The sequence below is a fragment of the Trachemys scripta genome, chromosome 9 (assembly GCF_013100865.1).
Source record: "Trachemys scripta elegans isolate TJP31775 chromosome 9, CAS_Tse_1.0, whole genome shotgun sequence".
NCBI lineage: Eukaryota > Metazoa > Chordata > Testudines > Emydidae > Trachemys > Trachemys scripta.
This window is the reverse complement of record NC_048306.1, coordinates 55777951-55792319: the sequence shown is the minus strand read 5'-3', so window position 1 is coordinate 55792319 and position 14369 is coordinate 55777951. Positions and strand designations below refer to the sequence as shown.

At 47.2% G+C, this 14369-nt stretch overlaps 1 protein-coding gene across 4 annotated transcripts in view; it reads right to left on the bottom strand.

The window, feature by feature from the left end:
* GIGYF2 (GRB10 interacting GYF protein 2) overlaps positions 1 to 14369 on the bottom strand; it is a 160507-nt gene that overhangs the window by 135867 nt on the left and 10271 nt on the right. For all 4 annotated transcript variants that reach the window (XM_034782643.1, XM_034782640.1, XM_034782639.1 and 1 more), the window contains exons 2-3: positions 10240 to 10315; positions 8295 to 8424 (exon numbers count right to left, since the gene is read on the bottom strand). In XM_034782643.1, coding sequence (XP_034638534.1) covers positions 8295 to 8424; positions 10240 to 10280 — 171 coding nt within the window. In that variant the 5' untranslated portion in view covers positions 10281 to 10315. The remainder of the gene's footprint in view (positions 1 to 8294; positions 8425 to 10239; positions 10316 to 14369) is intronic.

Below are 14369 nucleotides of genomic sequence, written 5' to 3'. Positions count from 1 at the left end.
TGCACAGGCCAAACGGGAGGACCGTAAATTGGTAGTGCTCCTGCCCAACCATGGAACGAAGGAAAGGTCTGTGTCCCTCAAATATATGAATGCGGAAGTACATGTCCTGCAGATCGAGCGCGGCGTACCAGTCCCCGGGATCCAGGGAGGGGATAATGGAAGCCAGAGAGACCAGGCGAAACTTGAGCTTTACAGTGTACTGGTTCTGGCCTCGCAGGTGGCCTTCAGGATAAGGAAATAGCGGAAGTAGTACCCCTTGCATTTGAACTCCACTGGCACCATTTCCACCACTCCTAAGCCAAGGAGCCACCCCACCTCCTGCTCGAGCAGGGCCTTGTGAGAGGCGTCCCCTAGGAGGGATGGGGACAGAGGGTGATTGGGCGAGGTAGAGGTAAACTGGAGGGTATAGCTCCGGGAGACTGTGTTGAGGATCCAACGGTCCGAAGTCAGCTGCGACCACTCTGGGAGAAAAGCACACAACTGGCTGGAGAAGGGAAGCTTTACTGCGGGTGAATCCCTGGTATGAACTGGTAAGTCGCCCCCGGGCATCCCGTCAAAACTGACATTTCCCCATCTGCTTACCCTTGGAGGGCACAGGCTGGTGGGCAGACCGGGACTGCCTCTGCAGGAGTTTCTTATAGTCCCGTGACTTTTTATAAGGGGACTCATATTTAGAGTGGGTGGCCTGGGTGGGAGCCTGCTGACGCTTAAACTTGGTCCTGGCTGGAGCCAGGACATAAAAGCCAAGTGTCTTGAGCATTGTGCAGGAATCTTTCAGGCTGTGCAATTTTACGTCCATCTATTCCACAAATAGGGCCTTGCCATTGAATGGAAGGTCCTGCAAGGAGTTCTGCTCCTCACTGGACAGCCCAGACAGGAGGAACCACAACACCCTCCTCCTGGACACCACAGAAGCCATAGATCTTGCAGCCGTATCCACAGCATCGGACGCTGCCTGCAGGGTTGCCCTGGCAGCCGCTGTACCCTCCCCCACCAGAGCTTTGAACTCCTTCCTGTCGCACTCCTGGAGGGAGTCCTCGAATTTGGGTAGAGAGCCCCACAAACTGAACTCATACCGACCCAGGAGGCCTGATGGTTCGCCATCCTTAACTGGAAACTCGAGGACGAATAAACCTTTCTCCCAAATCAGTCCAGCCTTCTTGAGTCTTTATTTTTCGGAGTAGGGGCTGATTGGCCCTGCCTCTCCCTATGGTTGACCAACTCAACCACCAGGGAGTTGGGGGCAGGGTGGACGTACAGGTATTCATGCTCCTTGGCAGGCAAAAAGTACTTCCGTTCCACATTCTTAGAGATGGGAGGCAAGGAAGCCTGGGTTTGCCACAAGGCATCTGAAGGACGTTGAAGAGGAAGTCCGAGGGTTCCTCTACCTCCTCGGCCTGAAGGTTGAGGCTCAATGCCACCCTTTTCAATAGTTCCTGGTGGGCCTTAAGAGTCCTTCTGCAGAACAGTGGGAGGAGGGGCCACAATTGCCTCATCAGGGGAGGATAAGGATGGGGGTGCGGTATTCTGTATACCCACCAGTACTGGAGGTCCCAACACTTGGTCGCCCTCTGGGTGTGGAACCGAAGATGCACGCTCCACCGACTCCTTTCTGGGAGGCTGGGATAGGGAGGCTGACTGTCTCTCCAAGGCTCCGGCCACTGAGCAAGCCTGCACCGGAGGCTGCGCCGGGGGCCATGGGGCCCATTGGTATCATGGTGCCGCCACCACTGCACCTGCTGTGGCACCGGTGGAGCAGGCTGTTCAGCCTGACTAGCCTGTCCCATCGACAGACTGCTACGAAGGGAGGCCGGGCGGAGTGGTGGCATCAGGAACAGTGCCGACCACGAGACCGAGGTCCCGACTTGGAGGAGCGGTACCGCCAGCAGGAGCTGCTCCATGACGGCAAGGTGACAGCAATCGACACCCGGGACTGTGGGAGTGGTGCTGTGGCGTAGTCCTGGAGCGAGACGAAGAACGGGAACGGCATCGACACCCGTATCGCAACGGACTACGGTAGCCTCTCGGAGACTAGGATCTCCAGTGCCGTCTGTCCTGGTCTCGATGGGGCTCACTCCCCTCACAAGGTCTACGGTCCCTCGAGGCAGAACGGTGCCTGGAACCCCTGCCAGTTGGAACCCAGACAGACAACCTGGTGGGGGTCAACAGGGACCAGCGTGGACTGCGCATGGGGCAGCGAAAGGCGTTGGGAACATTCCCTCGACCGCAAACGGTACCAACCAGGCGGTGACTGCGGAGATCCAAGCGGTGGCTTGCCTCTGGACCGGGGAGCCAATGGTGGCGGTGCCACTGGTACTGGCAGAGACATAACGTCCCAGGCCGCTTGCAGGGCCTCTGGCGTGGAGGGCAACTGGACATCCGGGGAGGCCTGCGCGGAGAGGGCTGGGCTACTCTGCTCAGCCCGAGTCTGAGGCCTGGAGGCCAATGGCGATCGAGACCTGCCCAACATGGGTCTAGTCTCTTCCCCAGTCTTGCTCTGGTGTCTCAGCGGAGACTACCTCTTTTTGGCATGCCCCACGAACGGGGAGGGGTGCCGACTGGTGGAAGGCACCGCAGGGTCGCCGCGCACCGACAAAGTGGTACTTGGTGCCAACTCGGAGTGGTGCGCCAGGGTCAACACCAACTCCGTGAGAATGGCTCGGAGCCGAATATCCCTTTCCTTCTTGGTCCGAGGCTTGAAAGATCTGCAAATCTTGCAACGATTGCTGAGGTGGGTTTCCCCCAGACAGCGTAAACTGTTCATGTGCAGATCGCTCACTGGCGTCAGCTACCTGCAAGTGTCGCATGACTTAAAGCCCAGGGCACGGAGAGTTCAAGAGGAAAGCTGCAGCCAAGCTGGAGCAGAGCAGTTCCGATGCACCGTCACTGGTGGCAAGAAAGAACTGAGGGTGGGGGGAGCACGCAGAGCCCCTTATACCGCACCATAGAGATGGCACTCCAGGGGTCGCTAGGGGCATTCCCTTATGGGTACTGCTAGGGAAAAAACTTCTGGCACCAGTGCACGTGGCAAGCACGCACACCTATTGTGGAATGTACATGAGCAATCACTCGAAGAAGGGTTTTTTCCTACTGAGGGAGTTATAATAGTGCTATCAACACATCCAGTGTATGAGACTTAAATCTCTCCAGAAGTCAAATGCAGCATAGCTAAAAATACCAGGATATGAACTGATCCAGGTGTAAATCTGAGACTACTTTAGGTGAGAACTTTGGGTGAGGTCTGAGAGTCATGTTATCCTTATACGATAATGCATAAGGAGGCTTTGCCATCAACGCTTGAATCTCGCTCACCCTGTTAGTCAAAGGTGATAGAGAACAAGACTGCAAAGGATCAAAGGAGGGATCCATCAGGGCCAGAAAGACAATATTTAAGATTTTAGAAAAGAGAGGGGCTGCCAAGTAGAGGGAAACTATGGACCATACCTTTCACTAACTTCATAACTATGGAATGTGAAAAGATAGCGTGACCTTAAATAGAAGGGTGAGAGGCTCAAATTGCAGCTAAGTGGACTCTAACTGAGCAAATGGTGAGAACTGTTTGCTTCCAAAATAATAAATAGCCCAAAACACTACTAGACAGTGACATCTAGCAAATGCTGAGGAGCTTGGATAGTAGTCTCTACCACTTTAATCTACATGTTAGCCTCATAGAAGCCTTTCTGCTTTGAATCAGAGTGTCCTGCACTTCAGAAGAGCACCTTCTGTTCACAACGCTTAGCTAGCAAATGTGCATATGGTCAGATGCAGAGATGGAGGACTTGGGGCAGGATTTGACCATGATCTTGGGAAATAACTTGACAGGTCTGGTAGAGCAATTGGAGGCTGCATCCAGAGGTGTATTGGGTCAGGAGTACAAACACTGAGGCTATTGTTAGTAAGGCTTTGTCCTGTCATTTTTCTGAAGACGCTGGGAATTCAATGTGGAAAACAAGTTTGGTATGGCTTGGTATGTCTGAATTTGCTAGAGGATTCTGGGAGCAGGGATCTTGTCGCATCAGACAGTTGGTATGGAAATTTACTGAGAGTGCTAAAATTGCATTTGAATGGTTAACCAGAGGCTCTATCTGTGTATTTTCAACTTGAAATTTTGGTCATGTCAGCCGATGGCCAGCTCACCAAGTAAAGAAAACACAGAAAATATGATTAGTGAGATTGGTACTGAATGACCCAGGTCAAAATTACCCTTTAGGATGGCACCACATTAAGAGCTCAAGTGAATTATAGATAAGGTAAACGTCAACTGATCTTTGGTCTCACTCTTGCAGTCCCTTCTAAAAAATTAATTAGAAAAACCAGGAATGGAACACCCACAGGGCATATTTCGAGGACATGTGTCTCCTTTGAGAGCAAGGGGCATAAATGTTCAGAATATCATATAGTTCTTAGCTCCTCTATTAACATCTGAAGAGGTCCATGATGCTGTAAGACAGAGGGTCCCAGGGTAATCAATCCCTTGCTACGAGAGACTTTTCTAAGACTTCTGAACCAGAGGGCCTCGGGGTAACCAAGACCCTGCTTCGGAGGACATTTAACAGACCAAGTACTTGAGAAGAAAAGACGACTCCATCTAGAACTGGTAGCTATATTTGCTTGGTTTGCCAATCAGGATACTGTGTAGAGCCAACATAGTTACTGAGGGTATATGCTTGGGGAATTGAAGCTTATTAGGAAGCTGTATTATATAATCTTTTACTGCTTGTGTAATTCTCTCTCAAACTGCTGTGCACTGAGCAAACTGAATCCGAATTTTCACAGGTACTGGTAACAATCTGCCCAGCTGTGGGCCATTAAAGATCCATTTCAACATCTCTCATCTACAGGATTGGAAACATGTATGGGAGGCACCCTCCTCTTCAGCATAACATTTGACACTTTGTTAAAGTTGGTGACAATTAAGTCGAAGAATGAGGGTCCCCATTAGAGGAAGATTTGCTGGAGGACAGAATCCTTGAGAGCCCAATTCTTGATTGTTGGAGTACTTCCTGTAAGGATAATCTGGTAAATACAGCTTTGGAAGTAATCTAATGTTGTATGCATGGCTTCCATAAATGTATTGTCTCCTGACAGAAGAGATTATCTCACTCTCCATTCTCTGCTGACATAGTGTGCATTGCTGTAGTATCGTCTTTCAGAGTTTGAATCACGGCTCCCTGGAGGAGGATCTGGAAAGCTTTACATGCTAAATGTATGGCTTTCAGCTTCAGCATGTTTATATGGATATGAGATTCTTTTGGGGATCAAAGGTAGGGTGTAGAGCTCACATGGATGCTTCCCAGAAAACCTATTACCCCATTCAAGGTAGAGAGGCGTGAAGCATAAAGTATGCCCTGGCAGATTTCTTATGGATCCTTATAGGAGACTAGAAAGGACAGCAATTCTGGAGGGACTGAAACCTGTAAGTCTATGCAGTATCTGCTGGGCTGATAAAACAGACTTCATTCATCCCTATAGGGGAAAAAGTGACCATTTGAATGCATTGTCATTAAAGCGCAAGCTGTCATGTGACCTAATAAGCTGAGGCAGTCTCACACTGAAGCCTGGGGATGACTCTTTAATTCTGAGATGATGTCCACAATGGCACAGAATTTCTTCAGGCTCTTGCTGTTTTAGAGTTCATAGGAGTGGTCCTGAACTCAAATTGTCTGAGTCGGAATAAAAGTGGATTTCTCATGGTTTGCACTGAGTCTCACTGGAGGTAAAGAGCTTGAGGACTATTCTTATTGAACGAGGTACCTTCTGAAGAGATTTGCCTTCAAATTAACCATTCTTAAGGGTATGGATAGGTGAGCTGCTGGGCACTTGCTAAACTTTTTTGTTGCCATGGAAAGTCTTACAGGCAGATCTCTGTGCAGATAAGTGTGAGCTACACACTAGGAAACAAGGTATTAACTGCCTACTGGATGGACAGACACAGAAATATGCATACTGGAAGTCAAGAGCTGCAAACTAAAGATCTACAGAAGGTTTTAGATCTACGGACGATCTACAGAAGGTATTATGGGTGCCTAGAGTGACTATCATTCATCCAACAAGTAAAAAAGGCAGCTGCCAAACAGGAGGGGAGGCAGTGCAGGAATACATCCTGTCAGATCAGCCCAGGGTTCTTGACCATGATGTTTAACTTGCTGCCTGGATCCAGATGCAACCTGAGTGGTAGCTGAAAAGAAGGCTGAATTGCTTCTTCACTGGAAGAAGGGGGTTTCTTTCTGGGAGGCTCAGCAGATTTCTGCTGGTAATATGAGTATTCTCTTAGAGGAGGAGAGAGGATAAACCTCAAAGCTGGAGGATAAAGGCTCAGAGAGCAAAGAATTGTCCTGGAATTCTTCAAAGAATGTAGCACTTCATCCATGTTAGAATTAAGTCAGACCCTTCAAATGGCACCTCCTCAATGGTGACCCTAGTTCTTTAAGTACATCTGATGATTTCAGCCATTAAGATTCAATATGGTAATTGAAGTAGACATAGCTCTCACATCTAGAGCTGCCTGCGACGTCTTGGCAGTCAGTAAGAATGGACCTCAGCTCCTCCACAGAGTCCTGAGGTAGTTTATCTGCAAAATGGGAGATCTTATCCTACTAGAGGTAGACATACATCACTGTCAAAAGTTAATAAATTTACTATAAGAACCTGAAGGTTGACTGAAGAGTAAACTTTTCTCCCAAAAAGGTCTTGTTTCTTTAGGTCCCTCTCCTTAGGAGTCATCTTAGCAAGTCTTGGTTTTATTTTCTCCTGCACTGCAGCGACCTCTAGTGAACTGGGGCAGGGTGAACATAAAAATACTGGAGGGACCTAGCAAGGACACACTGATCCTTTCAGAAGTTGCAGGGCTGGAGGCCAGTGATTTCCTTAAGTCCTTGGCAGGTTTGAAAATAACTTCATATGTGGTATGGCTAACCTGCCTGATATTGTGGGATGTAACGTGTTAAATAATTTATTGACTTCCTTGGGCCACTCCCAATATCCAAGGTATCTGCTATATGATTTAACAGGTCTTGAAAAGCCTTAAAGTTATCAATAGCAGATGGTAAATTAGGCTTAACATCTGCATCTGGGAAGGTGTATGGGATGACTACTGGTACTGTAGGAGCCATTCTTCTTCCCGATCCTCCCCATTTTTGGCCACATGCTTCACAACATGAGGACTTACAGTGCTCCAGAAGGCCTTGTAGAAAGAGACCTGTTATGAGACAAAGGAACTTTCGATGACTTGAGGTTTTGGAAGTAGAGTTTTAGGGTTCCAAAGTGGCCAGTAAGGCCAGGTTTGCATGACATCAGGTATGGTGTATGGCACTAAGGTGGAGATACCCATAGGGTCTGGATTCTGTCCAATCCATGCCTCTTTTGGTGTCAATGAGAAGAGTGCCCTCTAGACTTCCTTTTGGACTTCTATTCATAGACACCGGAGATTAGGGGACAAATCTAGGAGAAGGCTCCCTATTATGATCTGACAAAGAAAAGACAGGAATACACTTCCTCATACAGTGCAGCCAACCTCAGGTGTTGATAGAGACTGAGGAGACCAGGATATACGTCTATAAATCAGAAAGAGGGGCTCCAGAGGAGCTTGGTGGATAACAATTTTATTAGTCTGAACGTCTTTGATTCTGATACTGACAGAAGCCGGTTACTGGCACTGGACTGAATAATGAATACTGGCATAATGACAAGGTTTTTAGGAGCTGGAAAGGACAGTATCAAGCGAGGCAGAATCAAGGGTATCAGTACCAAAGGAGGTGTCATTGAAAGCATCAATGCCAAAGTGGAATGATCAGTGACCAGAGTAGGTGCATGATTTAATTTCTTGCCAACAGGCCAAGGCAGACAGCTACTGTAACTACACTACAAAAACTCTAAACCTTAACTAAAAGAGCAGAGCTGCAGGATAGCAAATGGGCACTGCTAAGTTCCATCTTGCTGCCAGGAGTGGTAAGAACTAAGGGCAGTTGGGTCTGCTCCACCCTTTATGTCCTCAGGTGGGAGGAGGGGACACTAGGATATGCAGGTTGCAGGCATGCCCCCATGAACACTTCTGGCCAAAGTATTCCAATCTCATATGCATGGTGCACATGTGCATCTAGAGAGAAAACCACATGTACATATACAAACAACCTGCACTTTTGTTCTCCGCTAAGGAATATGCATAAAAAAACCACACACACACACACCCCACACACGAGCACACATTGTACAGAGAGACCTCTTTCCATAATTACAAGATTGTGGGATTACAGACGAGCCTTCTTCCTACCCTCCCCCTCCCCCCCCACACACACCTTATTATCCTTTAGGAAAAGTGCTAACATTTCTTCTCTCCCATAGCGATAATCTGCTAGTTTGTACTTTGGCAAAGCAGGAGAAAGGGGAGGCGAAGTCACGCTCCCGCCACTGGACAGAGCTCGCAGCCTAGAACAAAGCAGAGGAGGAACAAAATTAAACTGGACAGAATCTATACCTGTGCCATCATATCACTGCACCAGACATGAAATAGAGTTTGAGATGGATAAAATAAATCCAACAATTGGAACAGACTGGCTTCACAGATACCCTATAGCAGTAGAGGAAAAAGTCCCAGGACTAGGTTTTTTTTTTGTTTTTTAAAAGAAACCCTGCTTACCACACAATGGCACCAGCATAACAACACTCTGCTGATGTATAATTAAATTTCTCCCTACAAGCACATCAGGAAACACTATCCACCAAAGCATTAGAAGATGGCATGGTCTCACAATTACTTTTCTACACCCCCTGGATTACCTTTCTTGGAAGCCCTACTTTACCTCTTAGTCTAAAACTATACCAAAATAAACAATTTTAAGCTTTATAAAATGTCCTGCAAACATTAGACAATTTTAGTATTTTAAACACATTTTTAGATTATTGCTTTCAAACATGTCTGCAAATTGTGTCTGCTCCCTAAGTCAGAAGAACTATCTTTAGGTGTGCAAGAGCTGTACATTTCTTGGAACCTCTTCTAAGATCACAAACAAGAATAATTAGTATGATGATTTTCCTGATGTGGACACCACCCCACAAAGAAGTGGGACTGAGACAATGAACTCCATTAAAAAGACATCCAGTCTTCATTTAAGACTTCAAGTGATGGAGGGATAATCTGCCACATCCCTTCGTAAACTGTTTCAATGTTTAATTACCCTCACCATTAATAATTTGTGCCTTACTTTTCTAGCTTTGGCTTCCTACCACTGTGGCTCTAGTTATGACTGGACTGCTAGATTAAACAACCATGTAGTATATTTTCTCCCTGTATAGGTACACTCAGTGATCAAGTCAACCTCTCAACCTTCTTTTCAGTTAACTGAATAGATCGAGATTAAGTTTAAGTCTCTCATTACAAGACATTTTCCAGACAAATCATCCTGTAGTTCTTTCCTGAACCCTCTCCAATTGTTCTACATCCTCTTTAAATATGGCCCCTCCCCCCAATAATTTATACATCCAAGGATCATGCTAGCTCTTTTGAAGCAACATCAATTGATATCTTTGTGCACAGTCTCAGCAGAGAGGTCAAGACTGAATAAGCAAGAGGGGCAAATACTGAACTACCATCACACCTCTAGAACAGTCTTTATCAGGGGAAGGACAAAGCACATTGGATGGGTATTGTAATAAGACTCTCAAACAATCACTGCAAGATGATGTAACATTCCAACAATGCGTGCATGGAAGCCCACTCTTAACATGGGTATTTTTTCTTATGAATAAATACTGTGAATGTGGTGGGAGGGAAAAGGGGTACAAATTTCTCAGACACACTCCACCTTACAAGTTTTTATTTTCAAAACTGAAAACAGAAGGCTTATGTATCTGTAGAAAAAGTCCATCATGGGTAGTGTAAGTACTAGTTTCCTCACCAATATGCCTCATATACAAGGATCAACCATCTCAAGCATCAAGATAGTTCTTCACCTTTCTTGTTCATTCCTTGGACATTCTGGAGCATCTGATGTATATGTGTTAGTTATTACAATGACATGAAACCTCCAATTCCTTTCACACAGAGCACTAAGCAGTCATATGATGATTACTTTTAGTCACTATAGACCAGAACTAGATTTGAGTAAGTAATTAACACACACTGTATCCAATTCAGTTTTATAATCCATTCAGCCTCTCCCTCCTCCCAAATATACATGTCCATAAAGCCTTCCTAGTTTTCAGAACAAGGTCCCAAACTCTGACAAAACAGAAAAGACTCACCATTCAGGCCCAAAGTTAAGTGTCTGAGTTTCTGCTGCCATTTTCTTCTTTTCTACTCTTCTTTAAAAGTGTTAACCTATAAATAAATAAATAAATAAAACAGAACACACCACAACACACCACAAAACACAAATGAAGAATATCATGAAGACAAGGGAGTAATTTTTTTCTTCATAAGGTTAACGTGTCCCCAATACACAAAAGCAGACTGCAGTGGACATCCCAGCAATAAAAAATGCTAAAAGATTAAGTGGGTTCCACTAGTGAATCTAAGCTCTATAATGCAATTCAATCTGAGATACAATTTTAGATAATAGGATATTTGGTCCCAGACCACTTGCAGCACCCCTAATTTGATCACGGGCAGAGGAAGAAACAAGACAATTTGTACAGTTTCTTTGAGATCAATCAGCAGTAAAAGACACCTGAGCACACCAGCAAATACCTACTTAGGAAACACTACTGCTTTCCTCCGCAGAAGAAAAAGTTTGATTAATGAAGTCACAGCTATACAATTCATAAGTTACAATAAACTGCAGAGCTTGAAAAATCCAGTTACTTATCCATGGCAAATAGCAAGATTTCCTGGGCAAGTGCCAGGATATTTCATTTAAAATTTTCTATTACTTACAATTGCAAAAAAAAAGGAGGAGATTATGTACCACTAACTGGTGGTTGCTCAAGACGTGTGGTCCCTATCTGAGGGTTTACACATGCATGCCATGTGTTCCAGGAGCAGAAAATCATAGTGTCTTTTGGTCCGCACATATGCCCTTGCTTCATCTCATAGGTTCATCTGAGGTGATAAAGGGCAGGGCGGATAGACCTCATCTCCAATTCCTTCTCCATCGCAAACTGAACAGATCCACAGAAGAGGAGGAGGATCAGAACTGAAATACAGATAGGGACCACACATCTCAAAGAACCTCCAGTTACAGATAAGTAATGTTCTCCTCTTCTCTGAGTGATGGTTCCTACTTTATTCCACTGAGGGTGATTAACAAGCAGTACCTAATTCGGAAGAAGGTGCAAGGATGAGGATAGAATGATTGTGTGGAGAACAGCCACACCGAATGAGGTATCCGGTGCAGAGTTCTGCACCAAGGCGTAACGTGCAGTGAAGGTATGTACTGAACTCCACGTGGCCGCCCTACACGTGTCTTGAAGTGGTTCATCATGGAGGGTGACCATAGTTCACGCCTGGGCTCACGTGCAATAGGCTCTCACCCCAAGGGGTGGAGACTGCCCAAACAACTAACAGATTGTAATGCACCCAAACATCCACTTGGAGATTCTTTGTGTGGAGACTGCTTGCCCCTTAACTCTCTCAGCTATTGTGATAAACAATCTAGGAGACCTCCTGATAGGTCTTCTCCTCTGCAGGTAGAAGGCCAACGCCTGGCAGGCGTCAAGGGACCAAAGTCATTGTTCCTCTGCCGACGTGAGAGGCTTTGGAAAGAAAGCAGGTAAAGTGTATGGGTTGGTTGAGATTAAACTGGTCTATGACCTTTGGTAGAAACTTGGGATGTAGCCACAGAGAGACTGTGTCCTTATGGAAAGTGGTGAAAGGGGGGGTCTGCCATCATGACCCCAAGTTCACCTACCCTTTTCGTTGAAGTGATAGCCACAAGAAAGGTGACTTTCATGGAAAAGAGGGACATAGAGCATGAAGCCAGCAGTTCAAAGGGCTGTTTCATTAGTGCCACAAGAATGAAGCTGAGGTCCCACTGGGTAGGAAAGTTCTGAGGAGACCTTTCCAAAACCTAGTCGTCAATGGATGTGTAAATACAGAGTGTCCTTCCACAGGGGGATGGAAGGCATTGACTACCACTATGTAGACCTTGAGAAAGTTGAGGATGAGCCCTGACATCTTCAAGAACAGGAGGTAATCCAAAAGAAAAGGCATCTCCACTTCCTCTGGGGAAAGCCCTTTCTGTTGGGTCCAGTAGGCAAAGCGTTTCCACTTGACCCAGTAAGAACACCTAGAGGACTCTTTCCTGCTGCTCAAGGGGATGTCTTGCACTTCAGATAAACATTCCCACTCTAGAGAAGATGCCCATCCAAATACCATACACTGAGGTGAAGCATCTACAGATTGGGATGTCTGTGCTATTGTGTTTGCAGCTTGGGGGAAGTGGGGATGGGAAGTGGGGGACAGGCTAACATGCAGAGTAAGTTGAGAAACCAGAACTGTCTTGGCCAGAATGGGGCACCCAGAATGACTGTGGCTCACTCCTGCCTGATCCTGTGGACTACTTGTGGCAGGAGTGGTAGAAGGGGGAAGGCATAGTTGCTCTGGTTCAACCAGCAAAGTATGAGAGCATCGCCTTGGGAGTGGATACCGATATCCTCTAGAGCAGTGGTTTTCAAAGTTTGGGTTGTGGAATGCAAGGCACTGGGTCACCTTGCTCAGCACCCAGGAGTAAAACTATTAGCAAAACTAGTAGCCCCCACCCGGAAGCGGCCAGCAGCAGGTCCGGCTCCTAGGCGCAGGGGGGGGAGGAGGGGGCATGGGGCTCCGTGTGCTGCCCCCAGTGCTGCGAGCACTGGCTCCACACTCCCATTGGCCGGTTCCCCGCCAATGGGAGCTGGGGGTGATGGTGCCTGTGGGCAAGAGCCGCGCATCTTCACCTAGGAGCCGGACCTGCTGCTGGCCACTTCTGGGGCACAGTGCAGTCCGCGGTGCCAGGACAAGCAAGAAGCCTGCTTCTGCACCCTAGCTATGCCACTGACCAGGAGCTGCCAGAGGTAAGCCCGCACCCCAACCCCCTGCCCCAGCCCTGAGCCCTCCCCCAAACCTGGAGTCCCTTCCTGCACCCCAACCCCCTCATCCCCATCCCCACCCCAGACCCTGCACCCCCTCCCACATCCCAACCCCCTGCCCCAGCCCAGAGCCCCCTCCCACACACTGAACCCCTCATTCCCATCCCCACCACGCAGTCCTCACTCCCGCACCCTAACCCTCTGCCCCAGCTCTGTTGGGTTGCAGGCAACAACAATTTTCTTCAACTGCGTTGCCAGAAAAAAAAAGTTTGAAAACCACTGCTCTAGAGCAGTATGTGCTGCATTTGTTGCTGGAGTGGAAGGCAGAGAGGTCTCTGGTTGGAGCCCCCCATGGGTTCAAAATGTCGCTTACTACAGTGCTGTGGAGTTCCCACTTGTGATTGACCACTAATCTTCTGCTGAGAGAGCCTGCAATCACATTCTGAGTATCCAGAAGATCGGCTGCCAACGACAGGATCTTGTGGGCAATGTACCAATCCCATAGATTGGCCGCCTCAGCACACACAGCAGTCAACCTAGTGTCCCTTTGGTTTTGGATGTAATAAATGGTGGTGGTGTTGTCCGACACGATGAGAACATGATGGGAGCCAACAGATGGAAGAAATGCTTGACACATTCTCCATACTGTCCGGAGTTCCAGAATATTGATGTGCATCTGGATTCCCGAGGGGTCCATGTCACTTACATCATGCGCTCTCCCATGTGCGCTCCCCATTCTGCAAGGGATGTGTCTGAATGATCGCCTGTCCGTGGAGGATGGGAGGAAGGGGATACCTACACAGACCTGTTGCAGATCTGTCCACCACTGGAGGAAAGAGCACCTGGGGTGGGGGGGTGGTAAGACAGTCAGCATAAGGTCCATAGCATGCCGTGGGGGGTGAGTAAACTCTCTGGAGCCACATCTGTAGGCAGAGAAGGTGAAGGTGAGCAAAGGCAACGATGTACACGCAGGCTGCCATTTGGCCAAGAATGGATAAGCACATTTTATGTTCAGAGACCAGCTCCCACCGACCTTACAGTTGGGAGTATTCTGCACATCAGACAAGTGTCTCAAGCTGGTTATCCAGAAAATCAGCATTACACAGTGGTCACCTGTGGAAATTTTGGTTTATGTGACCTGCGCAACATCACATAGGAACTCTGTGGCACAGAAAGGGATAAAATCCAATTCTCCAAGACAGCATTCAAATGCCTTAACGAGAAAACCATTCTTCTACTTCCCACAGTTAATGTAATTTCCTGAGTTTTTTAAAACTTAAATTGAAAAAACAAAAGTGGCATATGGGTCATCATCTTCAGATCCACAGCCCATTCTTCTCCCTCTTGAATCAAGGGAGCATCTGGAA